Source organism: Cotesia glomerata, linkage group LG9 (genome assembly GCF_020080835.1).
Source record: "Cotesia glomerata isolate CgM1 linkage group LG9, MPM_Cglom_v2.3, whole genome shotgun sequence".
Classification (NCBI taxonomy): domain Eukaryota; kingdom Metazoa; phylum Arthropoda; class Insecta; order Hymenoptera; family Braconidae; genus Cotesia; species Cotesia glomerata.
The window spans coordinates 14,882,683-14,904,067 of NC_058166.1; the positions used below are offsets into that span (position 1 = coordinate 14,882,683).

The window sequence follows — 21,385 nt, forward strand, 5'->3', positions numbered from 1 at the left end:
TGAATAAACTTGAACGAGCCCATTGATTATGTCACTGATGGTAGAAAAAAGTATATAAAAATATTTCTAAAGAGATCGGTGAAATTTATAATTGATTTTACTTTTAGCATTTTGAAATAAAAATACTATTATTGATAGATGATTTTTTTAGTAAATCAATTATAAAAAATGTACACTCATATTTTTTAAATTCTACATATGTGGATTTTTTTACATAATTCTTTTTCGTAATTAAATTGGTGTAAAAAATCAAAGTATTTTTAAATATCAGTTAATTACAGTATCATTAAAGATTATGAATCTTTGTAAAAATTAATATCTTTTAGTAATTACGTAGATTTGCGGATTTCTAGATATGATTGAAATTTTTAAAACTTAGACAATTTCAATTACTAGAACGAATTTTGCCATTGATAACGAGATTTTAATAAAAAGAATAATCGTCAATAATTAAAAAAGATTCCGATAAATAACCTGGAAGACTCCCAATAAGTCTTCGATCAAATATTTTTAACGAGTTGAAGATAATAGTTATGTCAGTAAAAATAGACGGTCATTTTTCATTAACAGCCGAGACCAGTGATTGCAGTTTCAATCGGCTTAGCGAAACGAATGGAAATTTTGAAAAAACCTTTTTAGAGATAATAGATAATTTAATAAACTATTTCACCACAAAGCGTTTTTTTCAAAAATTTCATTCGTTTCGTGAAACCAATCGAAACTGCAATTGCTCTGCTGTTGGGAATGCGACAGAGATAGTTCCGTTGAACTCTGTGAGAGTAAAGCGAGAAAAAGATGGTCTCGCCTGTTAAAGAAAATTAAAAAACTCCAGAATTTCTTATTAATTGACCTTTAAACTAAAATAATTTTTGAGAGTTAATTAACTAAAAAAGTATTGAAGAACTTTATTAAAAATTAATAATTTTTTTTATTAAATAAAACAAAAAAAAAGAAAAAATTCCACTTGTAAATATTTTAAAAACTATACACACGTAATTGTTTTAAATTAAATTTTTCAGGTATTTTTTTACTTGTAGTTTATTTTGTTAAAAAAAAAAAAAAAAAGTTGCTGAAGCTTGACTGATTTTAGTATCATTTTGTTTTATATCACCCAAAATAAGGGATATGATTAAGATAAGAATAATTATACACTTACTGTTGTGTGTTTTATAAATTACTTATAGAAGTGTAGAAGTAAATTAAATATGACTGTTGTTGATATATTTATTAATAGAAATGAAGTTTAAAATGTTTAATGTTAAATAAAAAATTTCATACTTACTGTTGAATATTTTTAATAACTTATAATAATAAAATTAAAAACTATTACTAAACTAATAATAATTTTATATTGAAACTATGGAATAGGAGGGATGGGTGGTTATTTGAAATAACTACTCAGTAATTAAAAAAAAATAAATTAATTTACTTTTATTTTCTTGTTACATGAATCAATGATGGTCTTTGATTCTTTTATTCACAACGTACGTTATATTTTAGAAAAAGAAAAAAAAAACTTACAAATAAAGATATTAAAAAATAAAAGTAGGGTGAATATGATAACGAGTGAATAATTTAATAAAGTGATAATTGAAATAATCTGTACTCACGGATAAATTTGCCAGAAGACTATTAAAGTCAAAAAATTATTACAGAAACCTGCAATAAATCTTTGACAGAAAACAGCAATCAAACAAATTTACCAATGAATCAAGTACGATACCCATTCACTTGCTGTCATATTCATCCTAGCACCAGTCTTGGGAGTTTCAATATCACTTTGTTTTTTGTTTATTTACATTTGCTTGTTTTGGCTTGGTTTTTTTTTTTTTTTTTATTGTTCGGGAATGTAGAGATCACGATGTTGTTTAGTCAACTTCTTCAACCGTTGGCCCGGAGTAGCTGTTGTTGTTTCCCTGGGCGTACTGTGCTCCACAGTTCTGGAAGTCTGCAGGGTTGGCGCCTCCACCACCTTGATGGAGTTTGGTCATGATTGGAGAGCATTGCTTCTGAAGCTCGTCTAATTTGTGTTTGTACTCTTCCTGGTCGGCTAAGGTGTTGTTGTCTAGCCACTGAATGGCTTCATCGCAAAGCTGAGTGACCTGGTCTTTGTCAGACTGGCTCAAACGTGATCCGTTGTCCTGGACAGCTTGCTTGACCGAGAAGACGTAGCTCTCAAGTTGGTTACGAGCTACTACTTTGTCCCGCTGTTGTTGATCTTGTTCGCGGTACCGTTCAGCATCAGAAAGCATGCGATCGATTTCCTCCTTGGAGAGACGTCCCTTGTCGTTGGTGATTCGAACGTCACTGCTACGACCACTGGCGGTATCCTTAGCGGTAACGTGCAAAATTCCGTTGGCGTCCATGTCGAAGGTGACATCGATCTTTGGCACACCACGTGGATCAGGTGCTATTCCACTGAGCTCGAATTTGCCGAGCAGATTGTTGTCCTTGGTCATTGCTCGTTCACCCTCGTAGACTTGGATAGAAACGCCTGGCTGGTTGTCGGCGTACGTGGTGAATGTCTGGGACTGTTTGCAGGGAATACGGGCATTGCGCTCGATAATGTTGGTCATCATTCCACCTGCAGTTTCAATACCCAGAGATAAGGGAGCAACGTCCACAAGAAGAACATCCTGGAGGGCGGAGTTTTTGTCGCCCTCTCCGGTTAAGATGGCTGCTTGCACGGCTGCACCATAAGCCACGGCCTCGTCGGGGTTGATGGACAAGTTGAGTGCTTTTCCACAGAAGAAGTTCTGGAGCATCGACTGGATCTTGGGGATGCGAGTAGAACCTCCCACGAGGACGACGTCATGGATGGATCTTTTGTCGAGCTTGGCGTCAGCCAGTGCTTTTTCTACAGGTTCCAGAGTCGATCGGAAAAGATCAGCACAGAGTTCTTCGAAACGTGCTCTCGAGACTTTGGTGTAAAAGTCGATACCCTCGAAGAGAGCATCGATCTCGATGTTGGCTTCGGTACTGGATGACAGAGTACGTTTGGCACGTTCAGCAGCTGTTCTCAATCTTCGAAGAGCTCTGGGGTTGGTCTTGAGATTCTTCCTGTATTTCCGTTCGAACTCCTTGCAAAGATGGTCAACTAATCTCGAGTCGAAGTCCTCTCCTCCAAGATGTGTGTCACCGGCAGTTGATTTGACCTCGAAGAGTGATCCCTCATCGATTGACAGGATGGAAACGTCAAAGGTACCACCACCGAGATCAAATATTAGCACATTCTTCTCACCTTTCAGGTTTTTGTCTAGCCCGTAGGCTAGAGCAGCAGCGGTGGGTTCGTTGATGATTCTGAGGACGTTCAGTCCAGCAATCGCACCCGCGTCTTTGGTGGCCTGACGCTGCGAATCGTTGAAGTATGCTGGCACTGTGATAACCGCGTCTCTCACTTTTTGTCCCAGGTAAGCCTCGGCGGTTTCCTTCATCTTGGTAAGGACCATCGAACTGATTTCCTCCGGGTTGAACCTCTTGACTTCTCCTTTGAACTCCACCTGGATCTTTGGCTTACCACCCTCGCTGATGACCTTGAAAGGCCAGTGCTTCATGTCACTTTGGACTTTGGGATCGTCGAACTTTCTGCCGATGAGTCGTTTGGCGTCGAAGACGGTGTTGGATGGATTCATCGCCACCTGGTTCTTAGCTGCGTCTCCAATGAGTCGCTCGGTGTCCGTGAAGGCAACATAGCTAGGTGTTGTTCTGTTACCTTGGTCGTTGGCGATGATTTCGACTTTCCCTTGTTGCCACACTCCCACACAAGAGTATGTTGTTCCAAGATCAATACCAATGGCAGGCATTGTGTTTAACTTAACTTTTAACTCCTCACTTAACGTCTTATTAGTTTGCTTTATTTTTGTGTACTGGTACCGGCTGCAATCAGCGCGACTGCTTATATACTCTCGTTCCCAGTCGCCGGAGTGGGGCGTGAATATTCTCGACGCATCGCGCACATTCACGTTCTATCTATGTAATCAGAATAATTTTATTTGTCAATTTCATTTGTTTTTGTTATTTTATCATAATCAATATGAAACAAAAGTTTACTCAGCTGATTAAAAATGCCTATCATCAATTGTTAAATTTTTCTGCTCATTTTTAATTATTTAACACTTTCAGAATAATGTAGAATATTCGAGATTTCATTAAATAGTTCTATTATTTATTCGATCCAGAATTTATTAATTTTATTATTTATTTAATAATCATTAAATGTACTCCAAAAAGCATTGTCAGAATATACATTTTCCAAGGTAATTACTGTTTTTTTTAGATATTCCCAGTCGTCATAGTGGGGCGTGAACGTTCTCGACGCATCGAGCACATTCAGTATCTACCGAATAATCTCGAGTGTTCGAGAGCCCATTCATTTCTATTTTTCACTCCAATACAGTAATTATCTCCTATTATCGTTATCATTTAATTAATCAAATCATCAATCAAATTTGTTTGCAAAATACTATAAAATTATTTATTCTTTAGAAAACATGCTGATGGTATTTGACTTTATTGATCGGGGCGTTCTCTCTCGACTATTCGAGTTTTCTATATTTTTAGCTACAAGTTGACTATGTATCTTTGGCGTTCGGCCTTTGCATCATCTCATTTTTATTGTTTGTCTTGAGTAGGTCAATAACTTTGTTTTATTTATTAAAAGGTATTAAAAAAAATGTTATTTGATATTGTTTAATGCAAAATAATTATTCCACAGGACAAATCACCGTCATTGAATATAACAAAATAAAAAATAATGCTGAAGTTAGCCGTCAACTGTCAATTTTAAAAATTTTTTTAATAAACCAATTACCATAAAAATTTTAGTTTTTTAATTAAATTTTTTTTTTTTAAATTTAATTGCTATTAAATTCTAAAAAAATCTTTAATAACTGTCGACTTCAGTGTCATAATAAAAAATATAAATTCATTGAAAATTTTATGAAAATTAAGTTAGCTCACACTCAAAAATTTTTTATTTTTTTATTAATTAAATAATAGAATTAAAAAACTATTTTTTAAAAGTTTCACGTATAATTTTAAAAATTTTCTACATGTAAAAATTTCTATTTTAATTTTTTAAAAATCATTTTTTTCAACAAAATAAATTATAAAAATTTTTAAATGTCGGCTAATTTAATGCTCATGAAAATTTTTATGAATTAAAATACTTGAGAATATTTTTCAGACCTATTTATGATTAATAGTATTTATTAAAGATTTAATCACAAACAAAATATTAAATTAACAATTTTTTCACGAATTTAAAATTTGAAAAAACAAGATGGCGCAATAATAGCGCGCCAAAATGATTTTACCACACGTTGAAAAAAACCGCATCTGTTTGCTTGATTCTGACATTTTTCTATAGCTTAGTATTTATAAAAATATAAATATTCATAAAAAATATAACCTGATTTCTAACTAGTTTCATTTTTTGTATCGTGATGCGAAAAATATTATTAATAACCAAATACACGCACAGATAAAAGTTATTTTATTACTTTTTATATTATTTACAATTTGACTGAATAGTTATGATGTCATTAAAAATCATAAATATAAACATAAGTTTATATATTTATCCACGTACACATATTATTTAAAAACTAGTGAAAAACAGTTCAAACATATTATTTTTGTTGTTTATAAAATAATTATAAATTTTTTATTTTAATCAGTTATTTAAATATCGATATTACTTAATTACTAAGAAAAAATGTCTAACATAATAGCGTATACAATATTTTATATTTTATTTGTTGCGGGAATTGTTTATCCTCCACAAGAATTTGTATCAGTAGGACTCACAATTTCAGAAGTATTTTCATCGTGGTTGGGTAATGAATCTACAGCATTTGTGCAATATCATATAAAAAGAAGTATAATTACTTTTCTTATACATTCGTTGCTCCCTTTTGGTAAGTTTGGATATAAATATTCTGATTAAACAAAATGATTTGATATGGTAAAAAAATGACCTTAAAGTTAGCAGTCATTTAAACATTTAAAAATTTTTTTAACAAATTAATTTCTTATGACATTAAAGTTAGCAGTCACTTAACCATTTTTCAATTTTTTTTAACAAATAAATTTTTTCCAAAAAATTATTTTTAAAAAATTGCATTTTTTATTTTTTTTAATTTCTACATGTCAATTTTTTTTCTACTTTTTTTTGCCATAATTTATTTTTTATAACAATTCTTATAATGATAAAATATCTGCTAAATTAATTTTCATTAATTCCTTCCGTGTGACGGGTGGGCCTACCCTCCCGTCAATATTATGATATTCTATATATATTTTCTATAAATCGATGGGCCAACTTGCCCACCTGAATTAGACACCGAATTTCCGTTGTATTTCTAGCCTGACTCTGGTTACCGAGAATCGCTGCTTGCACGTGTTGCTGAGGAGACGCTTTCTCATGGGAACCGAGCGAACAGGTACTCTAGCACAGGGAACCGCTTTCGGCGCCTTGATACCATTTTCTGCTGACTAGGGAACTTGACAATAACCACCTAGTTCCTCAGGGCGGAATAATCTGAGTTCAACCGCGGAATAATACAAGTTCCGCGCAGTGATACAGGTGTTTGGCGGCATCCGCGACCGAGGTTACATAAACCTGGGACCTCCAGGAGGAGAAGCCACTTGTAATCAGTCAGTCGTTTAGTCTGTCCGAATCTATGTCGAGTCCGAGTTGTCTTGCATCGTGATCAATTGTCTCCTGAGACTCTCATTCTCGTTGCTGTCCCATCTCTCTCTCAGTTATAGAATCAAAAGTATTACATCAAATGGATTATTGTACTGGATTAGATTTGCTTTCATAACTAGAATTAGTTTGTAAAAGAGACTCTCAGGGCCATTTCGGGCAACTCCCATGCTTTGGGGACGCCCAATAAACAATTAGTACCGTAATTCACGAGTATTCTTCATTCACTGCGCGATCCACCCTCTTATCAACATCTAAATATTTTTCAGTGAGACGCTGAGCTAGTCCGGTCTGTTTACGTGACAGGTAAATAACCAGGTGTAGGCTCACACGTAACATTCCGCAAAATTATTTTTAGAAAATTCCATTTTTTATTTTTAAAAATTTCTGTGTCAATTTTTCTTCTAATTTTTTTTTTACCGTATGTGACGTACGCGGTACACATGAATTATCACCTAATATTTAATCAAATATTTTTATTTAAACTGGCAATAAAAAAGCCATAAAAGCTACTTGACGTCAATGAGTATTTTTATCATCCCCTACAACAAATTAAATAGTGTAATAAAAGTAATTGAGCTAAAAGTAAATAGCAATATAATTAAAACGGTTCTTATTTTCAGGATATTTAATACTTGATGTTTATTTAATTTTCATACAACGTTTCGCCACTTTCGCAGCTTCCTCAGGTACTACAACAGACAATAATCATAATTACATTTTTCATCATATATATATACATTAGGGCGTTTCAAAAAAAAAAAAATTTTTTTTTTTTTCTTGGAACCAGGCTCAAAAGTTTCGTTTAGATGCCAAAATAGGCCTCTGAAAATATGAGCCCTTAATATTAATATTAAGGTGTTCCGCATCGCACTTTTCGATTTCCCATAAGAATAACACAGGAAAAAAGTTTTTTTTTTTTCTGATTTTTGTAACTAATAAACCATAAATTTTTCTGCAATTTCTATTAAATATTTTTGTAGAGAATTGAACGCTCTACAAAAAAGTACTGACATCATTTTTCGATTAATCAACTCATTCAAAAGTTATTCAAGGTCAAAGTTGAATTCATTATCAATTCAGCCGTTTTCTTCATAATCCTCCGAAATTTATTTTTTCTGATTTTTTTAACTCATGAACCATAAATTTTTCTGCAATTCCCATCAAATATTTTTGTAGAGAATTGAACGCTCTACAAAAAAGGTCTGAAGTCAATTTTTGATAAATCAACTCAGTCAAAAGTTATTCAAGATCAAAGTTTAACTTACCCTCAATTCAGCTGTTTTATTGACTGATTTGGCAAAATATTATGTTTTTAGAAAAATTGAAACCAAAACATTTTACAAAATATAAATTAGACTTCTGAAAACTGTTAATCTTTATTTCCTGCTTTATAGTAAATGTGGACAGGGTACTTAAAACAAATTATCATTGACAGTTAACCCGACATTTAAAAATTCTGGTTGTTGAAAATTAACATCAATCGTTAAATTGAGATCATTTTTTAACATTAGTTAACATTAGTTTGAAGTTTCTTTCAAAATTAGTTTGAAAATTATTTAAACTAAACAACAGTTTAAAAATTCGACTTAAACATTTCTTAATAAAATAATTCACGGCAGGTGTCCTATGTTATATCAATTATCAAAAGTTTTTCTTTGATAATTAATCGATGAAAAAATTTATTTAAATGTGATTTAAATTTGTCAAGTATATTGGTAGTACAATTATTTTGGCGATGTCATTTCAAAATCCATAACTAGATGGCGCTGAGGGTAAATGTCATCATGTCATTAGTTTAATTTATTGTTTTGATGTTTATTTTATTTATTAAACGTATTGTTTACACAAGTTATGGGCATTCGTGAGTAATTAGTGAGTATTAATAATTTTAAAATATACATTTCTACTGTGAATTACATTATTACGTGAAAAATGAATCAATTGATTAATGTTATTGGTGATCTAATTGAGAATTTTATTGGACATAAACTTCCTACAATAAAAGAGGTTATAGCGGTATTTTTTATCAAAAAAATATTCTTAAACTAGATTATAAAAAAAGTATACGAATAACGATTGATAAACTTGATCTTATATGGTCTGAAGCTGGCATCCCAACGTGTGGGAAAAAATATGCCTTAAAAATTTGAAAAAATATTAGAGGAAGACAAAAATTACAAAAATGTTCTCGACGAAGACGGTCTGCTACACAGATAAAAATGAAGCAGTTTTTCATCAAAATTGACAAAGTTATTCGATATTGCCAAAGTAAATGTCGAAAAATATCTCACTGATGAAAAAAATTGTTTTTATCCGGTCAACGTTCAAAAAGTAGATTTGGTTTGATAAATAATAGTGTTGGATTAAATCCAGAGGAAAATCCTGACGATGCTATGGACGTAGAGCCTGTTGGTAAGTTCTGAACCAACTGCTACTTTAATTATTCATTTATTACTATTATCATATACTTTGAATTAATGTTTTCAGATACAAATGAACCTGAGCCTAACGTCGCTCTAGCAACCCAAAAATCTGCAATATTTCGATCGAACTTGTCAGCTACAACAAGTCATGTATCTACTGATGTATCTGATTTTGAAAGTCAACTCAGCCAACCAAAACAAATTCCAAAAATTGATGTAATGACACCTGAACTCTGTGCTGCACTCGATCGATCAAAAGTCACTCATAGGAATGCCATTTTCATTTTAGCTGCTGCGTACAAAAGTGTTGGAATTGATTTGTCAACTCTAAATCTGAGTTACAGTACAATTTACCGAGCGCGAAATAAATATAGATCAAATATTACTAAGGATCTTAAATCAGAATTTCACAAAGACGATCGTTATGTGGTGCATTGGGATGGAAAAATTCTCAGTGATATTAAAGGTTCAGAAACTGTAGACCGTATTGCAGTTCTCTTATCAGTTTCTGGGGTTGATCAACTTCTCGGAGTTCCAAAAGCTGACGATGGAAGTGCTCTTAAACAAGCTTCAGCTGTTATTGACACTTTGAACCAGTGGGAAGTTGCTCCGTATGTAAAAGCAATGTGTTTTGATACGCCACCTGTAAATACTGGTATAAATCATTTAATGTTTATAATTTTTATGAAGCTCGGATGTTTGATTTTACCTTTGTATCTTTTTTTGATTCAGGTATTCACAAAGGAACTTGTGTTATGATCGAAAAAGCACTTGGCAGAAAATTAGTTTGGCTTCCATGTCGCCATCATATAATGGAGATTATTTTGAGGGAGTTTTGAAGTTTTTTGGAAAACGACATCTGGTCCTAATGTTCCAATATTCGTTAGATTCAAAAGTTACTGGAACAAGGTTGACCAATCAAATTATAAAAGCGGAATGGAAGATGAAATTATCGCAAATACTTTGACAGGAAAAAAAGCTGAAATTGTTACTTTCATTAACAATTGCTTACAGGTACAAATTTTTTATTGCTCTTATTGAGACTTTTTAATCCCTAACTTTCAGTTGATTATTTATTTTTTATTTTTTTCAGATGTCACAGCCTCGAGATGATTATCGAGAGCTTTTACTCTTATGCTTAGTATTCCTTGATAGTTTTCTGAAGAAAATTTTTCCTTTAAACGACCTGGTGCCATGCACCATGCGCGATGGATGTCAAAGGCCATCTATAGCTTGAAAATATTTTTGTTTCGCCATCAGTTTAATCTTTTAGCTCAAGAAGAGAAAAATTTACGCCGAATTTGTATTTTTGTGATTTCATTTTATATTAGAGTATGGTATAATTCAACTTCTGCTATCCAAGCGCCGAACAATGACTTAGAGTTCATGAAGAATTTGATTCACTCTAAAAACGTAGATCCACCGGTGTTACAACGAGCTTGTCAGAAAATGATTGAGCACTTGTGGTACTTAAATGAAGAATTGGTCATACTCTCATTATTTGACAGTAACGTATCAGTTGATGTGAAGAAAAAAATTGTTATGGCAATTAAAAATCGAGAAAGTTCTTCACCAATGCGTCAACGGTATGAAGTTACTGAAAAAAATCTAGAATCTTTATTGCAAAAAGATTTGAGTGAATTTGTCTCCAAAAATTCCGTAGAGTTGTTCAGCAAATTCGATTTGCCATGCGATTTTTTGGAAGATGATGTTTCAACATGGTGCAGTAATGATTCATATAAGGAATGTTTAGAACATTTTAATACCTTAAAAGTGACAAATGACGTAGCTGAACGAGGGGTCGCTTTGATCGAGGAATACAACAACTGGCTCACAAAAGATGAAGAACAACTGCAATACTTATTGCAAGTAGTTCGCGAACATCGGCTGAGATATCCTAATTATAATAAGACAACTCTACAGCAAGATCAATTTAATGCAAATGTATAAAAATTATTGTTAGATAAAAAAATTTCAAATTTATTAAAAAATATATATCTCAATTGTTATAAGCAATAAAAACTTAAAAACACTGATAACTTTTCAAAAAATACATAAAATTTCAGTTATTTTCAAGCGCAAATTATATAAAAATATGTTTTCAATAAAATTACCGCAATATTCGAGAACGAAAAATAATAGTTGTAATTTTTTAACTCTAAGAACTTAGAAATAAACTTTTCGGTTGTTTTGAAACCCGTAAACTTATAAATTTGAGAGTATTATAAAAAACAGCTGAATTGAGGGTAAGTTAAACTTTGATCTTGAATAACTTTTGACTGAGTTGATTTATCAAAAATTGACTTCAGACCTTTTTTGTAGAGCGTTCAATTCTCTACAAAAATATTTGATGGGAATTGCAGAAAAATTTATGGTTCATGAGTTAAAAAAATCAGAAAAAATAAATTTCGGAGGATTATGAAGAAAACGGCTGAATTGATAATGAATTCAACTTTGACCTTGAATAACTTTTGAATGAGTTGATTAATCGAAAAATGATATCAGTACTTTTTTGTAGAGCGTTCAATTCTCTACAAAAATATTTAATAGAAATTGCAGAAAAATTTATGGTTTATTAGTTACAAAAATCAGAAAAAAAAAAAACTTTTTTCCTGTGTTATTCTTATGGGAAATCGAAAAGTGCGATGCGGAACACCTTAATATTAATATTAAGGGCTCATATTTTCAGAGGCCTATTTTGGCATCTAAACGAAACTTTTGAGCCTGGTTCCAAGAAAAAAAAAAAAATTTTTTTTTTTTTGAAACGCCCTAATATACATACACAACAATTAGTAATAGTTTGATTAACAGATCAAATTAAACTAATTTAAAACACTAGTAAAAATTACCTCAATTACAAACATCAATTGTTAAATTTATGTATAATAATATCGGCATTTAATCAACTTAAACTTCTTTTTGTTGTTAGTATCATATCACACTACTTTTAATACTCAACAATTTAACAATTATTAATGAACTAGAGTATTAAAATAAAAGAAGTTTAAGTCGATTAAATGCCGATATTATTATACATAAATTTAACAATTGATGTTTGTAATTGAGGTAATTTTTACTAGTGTTTTAAATTAGTTTAATTTGATCTGTTAATCAAACTATTACTAATTGTTGTGTATGTATATATATATGATGAAAAATGTAATTATGATTAATGTCTGTTGTAGTACCTGAGGAAGCTGCGAAAGTGGCGAAACGTTGTATGAAAATTAAATAAACATCAAGTATTAAATATCCTGAAAATAAGAACCGTTTTAATTATATTACAAATTATGGATAAGAACACTAATAACTGTAAATAGCAATCGTGATCAGTCTGTGGTCCATTCGTCTTGAGTACGTTACTCTACAGGTCTCAATATTGATAATTCGGTATTCTCTTAAAAAGACAAATAATATGATTATTATTTACTGACCAAATATTCTTTAACTTCATTATAAAGTTAGAATTTCTACTAGTTCGCCCAGATTCACCCAGATTGGGACTAGTTAAATTAGTTATCAATACGCATTGTAACCTTGTAAATTGATACCTTTTGGGAAAAATCACTCAACCATATAAAGAGACAATAAAAGATATATTGTAAAACTTCAGTGTATCCGACATTATATTCTGCAATTGAAGTTAATTCTTCAATTTCAATATATTAATTATCCGAACGAATCTCATTTTTATTCATTCTAATCTTTCCAACTTCAAAGTAATCTTAGGAAAACGAGGTGTTCACGAGTGCCTATAATTCACCCAACGTACTTGTCTTTTCCTAAATACTTATCCGAGATCCCTAATTGCCACACGGGATACTCATCGGATTCCTTCCCGGTACAAGCCGCTCGGTATTGGGCAAATTAAGTCAATTAAATAACTCACATCATTGGGAATAGAACGCGATCAATAAGGACTCTCATAAATTAAGAATTAGGGACCACCGAGCTTGATCATAGTAACTTTCCATGATAAGAGAAATAATTTATTGATTTAAATAAAACATAATTAACGTCACAACCTTCCGTTTGTGACAGTTAAAATTTTGGTGACAGCGGTGGGATGGAGAATTGCCACACCAATTATTAACTTGTGAAGTATCACGAGATGGTAATCGGTTACGAGGACTGACAGATCTATAGTTATCATCTCAAATAAATCTAAATGGTATTGTGCTTCGTCGATCTTCATCCTGAAAATTCACTACGCGAGTTTTTTGTGATAAGTCGGTATTTGTTGGTTGTATCGTGATGTGATTTACATAGTTAGAATTTCGTTGCGAACTGCCTTTTAAATCTTCCTCAAGACGTAATGAAATTGTATATGCATCGTCTAGATTTTCTGGATTTTTAACACTTACTCCGTAAATTAAATCGACAGGTAAACCATGTTTGAATGATTCTAAAGATAAAACATTTAGCATATTCTTCATTCCTTCAATTTCGGCTGCGTTATTAAAATTCTCCCGTACTGAAGCTTACGCATTTGAGAAAATTTTGTTTATACGCATATAATAATTTAAGATTGATTCGTTTTGCTTAAGCCTGGTGGTTTGTATGTCTGTGCAATATTGGGGGTATGATTTTTTTCGAGCAAAATATTCTTTTAATGCATCTCTAAGTGTTTCTAAAGAGTTTATTTCTTTATCGGCAATTACATCTCTAGCCATAACTCTAAGTTTACTACGAACGTGAGCGATATAGATTGGAATCATATTTTGTGACGATTTAATTTACGGAGTCAGTGTTAAAAATCCAGAAAATCTAGACGATGCATATAAAATTGCATTACGTCTTGAGGAAGATTTATATGGCAGTTCGCAACGAAATTCTAACTATGTAAATTACATCACGATACAACCAACAAATACCGACTTATCACAAAAAACTCGCGTAGTGAACTTTGAGGATGAAGATCGACGAAGCACAATACCATTTAGATTTATTCGAGATGATAACTATAGATCTGTCAGTCCTCGTAATCGATTACCGTCTCGTGATACAACACAAGTTAATAATTGGTGTGGCAATTCTCCATCCCACCGCTGTCACCAAAATTTTAACTGCCACAAACGGAAGGTTGTGACGTTAATTTTGTTTTATTTAAATCAATAAATTATTTCTCTTATCATGGAAAGTTACTATGATCAAGCTTGGTGGTCCCTAATTCTTAATTTATGAGAGTCCTTATTGATCGCGTTCTATTCCCAATGATGTGAGTTATTTAATTGACTTAATTTGCCCAATACCGAGCGGCTTGTACCGGGAAGGAATCCGATGAGTATCCCGCGTGGCAATTAGGGATCTCGGATAAGTATTTATGAAAGGATAAATGGGTTGGGTGAATTACAGGCATTCGTGAACACCTCGTTTTCCTAAGATTACTTTGAAGTTGGAAAGATTGGAATGAATAAAAATGAGATTCGTTAGGATAATTAATATATTGAAATTTACTTACGATTAAATTGAAGAATTAACTTCAATTGCAGAATATAATGTCGGATACATTGAGGTTACACAATATATCTTTTATTCTCTCTTTATATGGTTGAGTGATTTTTACCAAAAGGTATCAATTTACAAGGTTACAATGCGTATTTATAACTAATTTAATTAGTCCCAATCTGGGTGAACGGATTACCGAACTAGTAGAAATTTTAACTTTATAATGAAGTTAAAGAATATTTGGTCAGTAAATAATAATGATATTATTTGTCTTTTTAAGAGAATACCGAATTATCAGTATTGAGACCTGCAGAGTAACGTGCTCAAGACGAATGGACCACAGACTGATCACGTTTGCGATTTAGTCGGGGTTTATATATTTTCAGGGGTTTCTATTTGTTCATGCTCAATGAGCATCGTCGTATTGATACCTTTTGACCTTGATTCCTTTTATATCTTTTCTCAGAATGTAATTTTTTGGTAGCTCAATTACTTTTATTACACTATTTAATTTGTTGTAGGGGATGATAAAAATACTCATTGACGTCAAGTAGCTTTTATGGCTTTTTTATTGCCAGTTTAAATAAAAATATTTGATTAAATATTAGGTGATAATTCATGTGTACCGTACGTCACACGTAATTTATTTGTTAAAAAAAATTATCAAATATTAGCCAAATTAATTTTCATGATTAAAAATGATTAATTTTCTGATTCTGAATTTAACAGACATCTAACAATTTTTTAGATTTTATATCAATTCAATTTTAATGAAAAAAATCTAGTAAGAAAACTTCACACGTAGAAATTAAAAAAAATTATAAGTCGGACTTTTTAAAAATACATTTTTTATAATAATTAATTAGTTACAAAAATTCCAAAAATTGTCACATGTCTTCTAATTTCAGTATCATAATTTTCTAATCATTTTCAATTCTGTCAAATTGTGTAAAACATTTTAGATCATATCTCTTATTGCTTATAAGCATTATAGGCATTTAACATTGTGAAATCATTTTTAATAATTTTGTTTAATAAGAGTAACATGTTCACCAATACTGTTTTGATTTCGATTAATGATTTAATGGTTTTTTTTTCAGTTTATATCATCGGATTAACACTGCTGGGTTACATTGATACTGTGCAATTATTAATTGGTACGGAGCATTCATTGTGGTTGACTTTATCTCTTTGTGCATTAGTAGGACCACTTTATACCCTGGCGAGAATCATTAATTGGTCAAGGAACGATTGGTCGCAGCATCCAATAGCGAAAAAATTAGCTATTTATTGTGATAATGATAATAAATCATGGATTGATGTAGCTTCTAATGTTAATATAGAATTTCAAAGGTATTTTTTTTCTAAATGTATAATAAATATTTTAATGAGTAAGACTTCCTGTAAGACAGAATAATATTTTGAATGAATATTTGGTCTAAGCTGAAATATACAGACCGAGAACTCCAGATATCTTTTTAAGGAGAAGGATAAATGTAAATTTATTTCAAATGAACAAGCCAATTATTTTATTTACTTCTAAATATAATGTCAAAAACACATTTACGTTTTATATAAAAAAAAAAAAAAAAAAAAAAAAAAAGTAATTTAAGTTATTTTTTAATCAAAAATAAAGAGTCGGAGATCATATAAAACTATTATAATAATTATTTTTACAGTTTGACAAAGTTACAAATAGCCACAAATACAGTGACAAAAGTTGTTGTAACGGATAATTGGATCATACAAGTGTCATCCTATAATTTGGACATAGCCAATCAAACGAGTACTAAGCTAGTATGCTTTAAAGTTAATACGTACACTAATCCATCATCTACAATTGAAGATATTGGATCAACTTATGTTAAATATCGCGTAAGTGATAAACTGTGAATATAATTTGGACACTGTTGGGCATTAATGTGTTAAGTACTATGAAAATCTTATGTACACACGGAAAAAAGTAAACTGTAATAAATAACAGTCGATTTATAATAAGTAATGATCAACTGCTAAAAATTACCATTTCAAACAGTAAAATCGTGATTTTACTATTCACTTTATAATATATACCATTTAAACGTTACAATTTACTCTTTACATGGAAGAAAATACTATTTCAAACAGTAATATTCGCTATGTAAATGTCTAAAATTTTATAGTATAATAATTAAGAATTCAGACTTTGATATTTATCATTTCGTACCTAAAAAATGATCTTATGATATGTAAAAAGTATAAAATAAAGTTAGTAAATTTCTAATACAAGCAACGTCAATATTTACAAAGTAAAATGGTAAATTTTAAACGCAACGCTAAAAATCAAACTGTAATTATTGACTTGCTTAGACTGGTAAAATGTATATCTTAAAAGTATAATTTTTACCGTTTCAAACGTTAAATTTTCCCAGAGTGAGACCTCCTTCTCTTTCATCTGAATTCCCCTTCTCCTCATAATATCGACTATATATTAAAATGGCAATTTTTACTGTTTGAAACTGTAATTTCTTAAGATGAAAGAGTCGTTATTTACTATAGTGACAGCTACTAATCACTTATTTTCGATATTAAATTATAAATTGTAGCTTTTATACTTTCTACATTAAGTTCTGTAATATTTATATTTTTGCCACCCTGATGTCCGCTTTACTGTTTGAAACTATAAAAATTAACCGGAAACCGAGTGAATATTACAGTTTACTTTTTTCCGTGCACTGATAGAAGGATTTGTTTATATTTAATAAGCTTTATTATCTGTTAATAAATGATTTTTTAACATCATAGGATTTAATAAATATTTATTAACAGTTAATAAATTATTTATTAAATACCATTTATTAAATGTTAATAAATATTTGTTAACAGTTAACAAATATTTATTAACAGTTAATAAGTAATTATTAAGTACAGTTTATTAACTGTTAATAAATATTTATTAATGGTTAATGAATATTTGTTAACTGTTAACAAATATTTATTTAAAATTAAAAACAAAATTAGCAATTTTCTTTTGACACTTTTTATAACTCTAGAGCTGGAATACATGCTGATAATTAAATCCACTAAATAAATTAACGTTCTTAATATTTAAAAATATAAAAAATAATTATGAGCTGTGATAGAATTTGATATTTTACAATAAACGTTATTACAATGTAATATAATTAATGCAAATAATTTATAAAGATGATTTTTGTTTATAAGCAATCTTCATATCATATAACATTGCAAGCGAAACAAATTCACTCAACAAAATATTTATCAACTGTTAATAAATATTTGTTAACTATGAATAAATACTTATTAACTATTAATAAATGTACTTTCCTCCCAATAAATATTTATTGAATGTTAAAAAATATTTATTAAAATTTAATAAATTAAATAATTGTCCTCAAATAAATTAAATTAGTAATAGTTAATAAATCCTTCTATCAGTGTACTTAACACACTATTACATAACAGAATCCATATAATAATTGATAATCATAATCATAATTTAGTTACTTATAGATGATTTCATTTTAGGTTTGTACAACGCAACCAGGAGGAAAAAATTTTACCTTAAGACTAAATTATAACGATGTTGAAAACTTTACGGGAAAAGTTACGATGGAAATTGTTACAATGCCTAAATGTGAATTTCCTAAAAGATTGAGAGAGTTATGCATTGATTGGATTAAAGAAGAAATTACTAAAAATCCTATTTATTTTACTAATGAAGTATATATTTTTTTTTAATCATAAATTAATCATAAAATAAATGAACATAAAGTAATAATGGTTATAACTGTTTACTATTATAGGAATTGGAGAAATGTGCTGTTTGTATTAATGCAACATCAGATATTAAATTAGTAAAACGTTGTCCGGATATTCCAGCTGTAGACAATAATCCAGCATGTAGACCATGCAATTGTCCTCCAAGATTATGCATCGATTGTTTAGTAAAATGGTATGCTATTAATTGTTTCTCAATAAACGAGAATTTGATTAAAAATAAAATTTTGCTTCATTAAATAATGATATTTGTTAAATTGATCTGTACTTCTTTAACTATTGACATTTTTAAAGATATAAGCTCATCCCGATGTTACACTCGTCAAAAGCTTTCATTTGAGTACCCACATGCATTTTTATATATTTTTCATATAATTTATATAAATATATGAAAAAATTGATATGGGTATTCAAATGAAAGGTCTCGATGAGTGTAATGTCGGGATGAGCTTATATCTTGAAAAATGTCAATAGTTCACAAGATACAAGGTAATTTCTTAATTATTGACATTTTTTAAGATATAAACTAATTTCGATGTTACACTCATCAAGAGCTTTCATTTGAGTACCCACATGCATTTTGATATATTTTTCATATATATATATATATATATATATATATATATATATATATATATATATATATATATATATATATATATATAAATATATGAAAAATTGATGTAGGTACTCAAATGAAAGGTCTCGATGAGTGTAATGTTGGGATGAGCTTATATCTTGAAATATGTCAATAGTTCTCAAGATACAAGATCATTTCTTAATTATTGACCTTTTTAAAGATATAAGCTCATCTCGATGTTACACTCATCAAGACCTTTCATTTAAGTACCCACATGGTAGTTTTTATGTATTTTATATATAGTATTTGTGAAATATATAAATATATAAAATATATGAAAAATTGATGTGGGTACTCAAATGAAAGGTCTCGATGACTGTAACATCAGGATGAGCTTATATCTTTAACATTGTCAATATTTCACAAGATACAAGGTCCGTTCTTGATTATTGACCTTTTTGAAGATATAAGCTCATCCTGATATTACACTCATCTAGACCTTTCATTTAAGTACCCACATGGCAATTTTTATATATTTTATATATATTGTATTTGTGAAATATATAAGTATATAAAATATATGAAATATTGATATGGGTACTCAAATAAAAGGTCTCGATGAGTGTAACATCGGGATGAGCTTATATCTTAAAAAATGTCAATAGTTCTCAAGATACAAGGTCATTTCTTAATTATGTCTCTATAGAGATAGATCATTTTCGAATGCAGCCTAAATACTTATTATAATAAATTGACTATCGATGAGAATGATATGGAACCTTGAAAAGGCACAAATTCACGTCAAGACCTTTGCAATGACACTAAACTTTTCTAAAAAAACTTATTTTATCATATGACTATCCTGGAAACAAAATTTTTCTTATCCTCTTAATAATATAGATTACTCATAAACTATAATTATTTCAGGTTCATAACAACATCAATTGATTTAACAAAACCAATTGAAAATTTAGTGCAAATAAAAAGCAGTTGTCCTCACTGCCGTTCTACTTTTTGTCTTACCGATGTAAGTTACGTCGCTTATGATCCATACTATAATACCAGTGGAAGTTCTTCAACAGATAATAAAAGTTGATAAGTATTCATTCAAACAAACTCTTTGTGATTTATATTTTTAATAACTATTATATTTAAAAATAAAACTAATAATTTTTCAAGAGTTATATTTTTATTTTATTATAAAATTCCAAGTTTTATTATTATTCAAACAAATAAAAATCACTATCAATATTTATATCATTTTACATCATATCAATTATTTTTATTAATTAATTTCAATAATCAACAATTCATTATTTATTATATAAGTAAGTATAATTAAAATTCAAAAAAGAATAGATTTATTAATATAACATTATTTAAAATTTATTTAAGAACACACTTATATTTTTTCATCACAAAAAAATTAATCCAACACAACAATATCTTCAGAAATTCGCCTTTTTTTCAGCAGCGGTGATTCATTAAAATTCTCACTTTCAACAATTATATTTTTTCCATTTAATTCATCCCAAGAATCACGATCGATTATAATATCTCGGTCTATTTCTTCAGCATCCATTAACCTTTCTTCTTTATTAGGTGTATCAGAAGAATTAACTCTAGAACTTTGTACAGAAGAAACAATAGCTTCAGTTTCAAATTTTTCCAAAGTTTCATAATCGCAACAATGTCCTAATTTATTCAAAGTATCAATAATTTCTCTGCTGTTTGAAAAATTTTTGATAGTTTTACCAAGAGTCACATGATTAGTTGGTATAACAGCACCATTACTCACACAAAAAATTAAATCAGAAGCCATTGAGTTGCTTAAATTATCAAGATTAATATCCTTGCGATAAAAATCTTTATCTCCGATCAATACTTTAAAAAATTCATCTAATTTTTCCGGAATCAAACACTCGCTGTTAATTTCCAAAATAGTCTTCCGTAAAATCAACGCAGCTTTATCAATAATATCTATTTCTTCAAGCTTTATAAGATCATCATCTTCTAATGAATTACAATCTGGATGAACAATGATATTTTTTTTATCAATCTTTAAAATTTTAATTTTCTTCTTAAAATATTTTACTATTTTTTCTTTAAATTCATGATTTTTCATCAAGCGCGCATCAGATTCAGACTTAAGTTTTAACTCATGAGACAATTTATAATTATACCAATCGCAAAGAGAAGATAATAACAGAGGACATTTCTTCTTAACCACTTCTTCTTCTATTATTAATACAATTTTATTAAAAATAGATTTATGGATTTGCAAGGAAGGATTTGGAGTTTCTGCAATTGCTTTTTTATAATTATTAAAATATCTTAACTCACAAAAGTGATGATAAAAAACCGTTCCACTGACAGATTTTAAACAATTAATTTTTTTTAACAATTTATCATTTTTTAATATCGTCATCCATTCTATTATTT

The 21,385-nt window shown here is 29.8% G+C and overlaps 2 protein-coding genes and 1 long non-coding RNA gene across 3 annotated transcripts; 2 read left to right on the forward strand and 1 right to left on the reverse strand.

The window, feature by feature from the left end:
• Positions 1-1,809: 1,809 nt before the first annotated feature.
• Positions 1,810-3,892, reverse strand: LOC123271179 (heat shock protein 68-like). Its single transcript, XM_044737419.1, has one exon. The coding sequence runs from the start codon at positions 3,801-3,803 to the stop codon at positions 1,869-1,871; it is 1,935 nt and encodes a 644-aa protein (XP_044593354.1). The 5' UTR covers positions 3,804-3,892; the 3' UTR covers positions 1,810-1,868.
• A 395-nt stretch (positions 3,893-4,287) lies between these two features.
• LOC123271180 lies at positions 4,288-4,803 on the forward strand. The gene is made up of 3 exons (XR_006510802.1): positions 4,288-4,395; positions 4,486-4,627; positions 4,715-4,803. It is a non-coding gene; the product is annotated as an uncharacterized LOC123271180 (long non-coding RNA).
• An 844-nt stretch (positions 4,804-5,647) lies between these two features.
• LOC123271479 (E3 ubiquitin-protein ligase TM129) lies at positions 5,648-20,121 on the forward strand. Its single transcript, XM_044737826.1, has 6 exons — positions 5,648-5,918; positions 15,684-15,936; positions 16,263-16,458; positions 18,112-18,306; positions 18,390-18,538; positions 19,871-20,121. Exons 1-6 carry the CDS (start codon positions 5,717-5,719, stop codon positions 20,037-20,039), a joined length of 1,164 nt encoding a protein of 387 aa, XP_044593761.1. The 5' UTR covers positions 5,648-5,716; the 3' UTR covers positions 20,040-20,121.
• The last annotated feature ends 1,264 nt before the right edge of the window (positions 20,122-21,385 follow it).

Excerpts from the sequence above, each read along its gene's own strand:
- LOC123271179 (XM_044737419.1), bottom strand. The coding sequence starts at position 3,803 with ATGCCTGCCATTGGTATTGATCTTGGAACAACATACTCTTGTGTGGGA.
- LOC123271479 (XM_044737826.1), top strand. The coding sequence starts at position 5,717 with ATGTCTAACATAATAGCGTATACAATATTTTATATTTTATTTGTTGCG. Across the intron at positions 15,937-16,262 it reads GTTAATATAGAATTTCAAAG|TTTGACAAAGTTACAAATAG; the intron begins GTATTTTTTTTC and ends TTATTTTTACAG. Across the intron at positions 16,459-18,111 it reads CAACTTATGTTAAATATCGC|GTTTGTACAACGCAACCAGG; the intron begins GTAAGTGATAAA and ends ATTTCATTTTAG.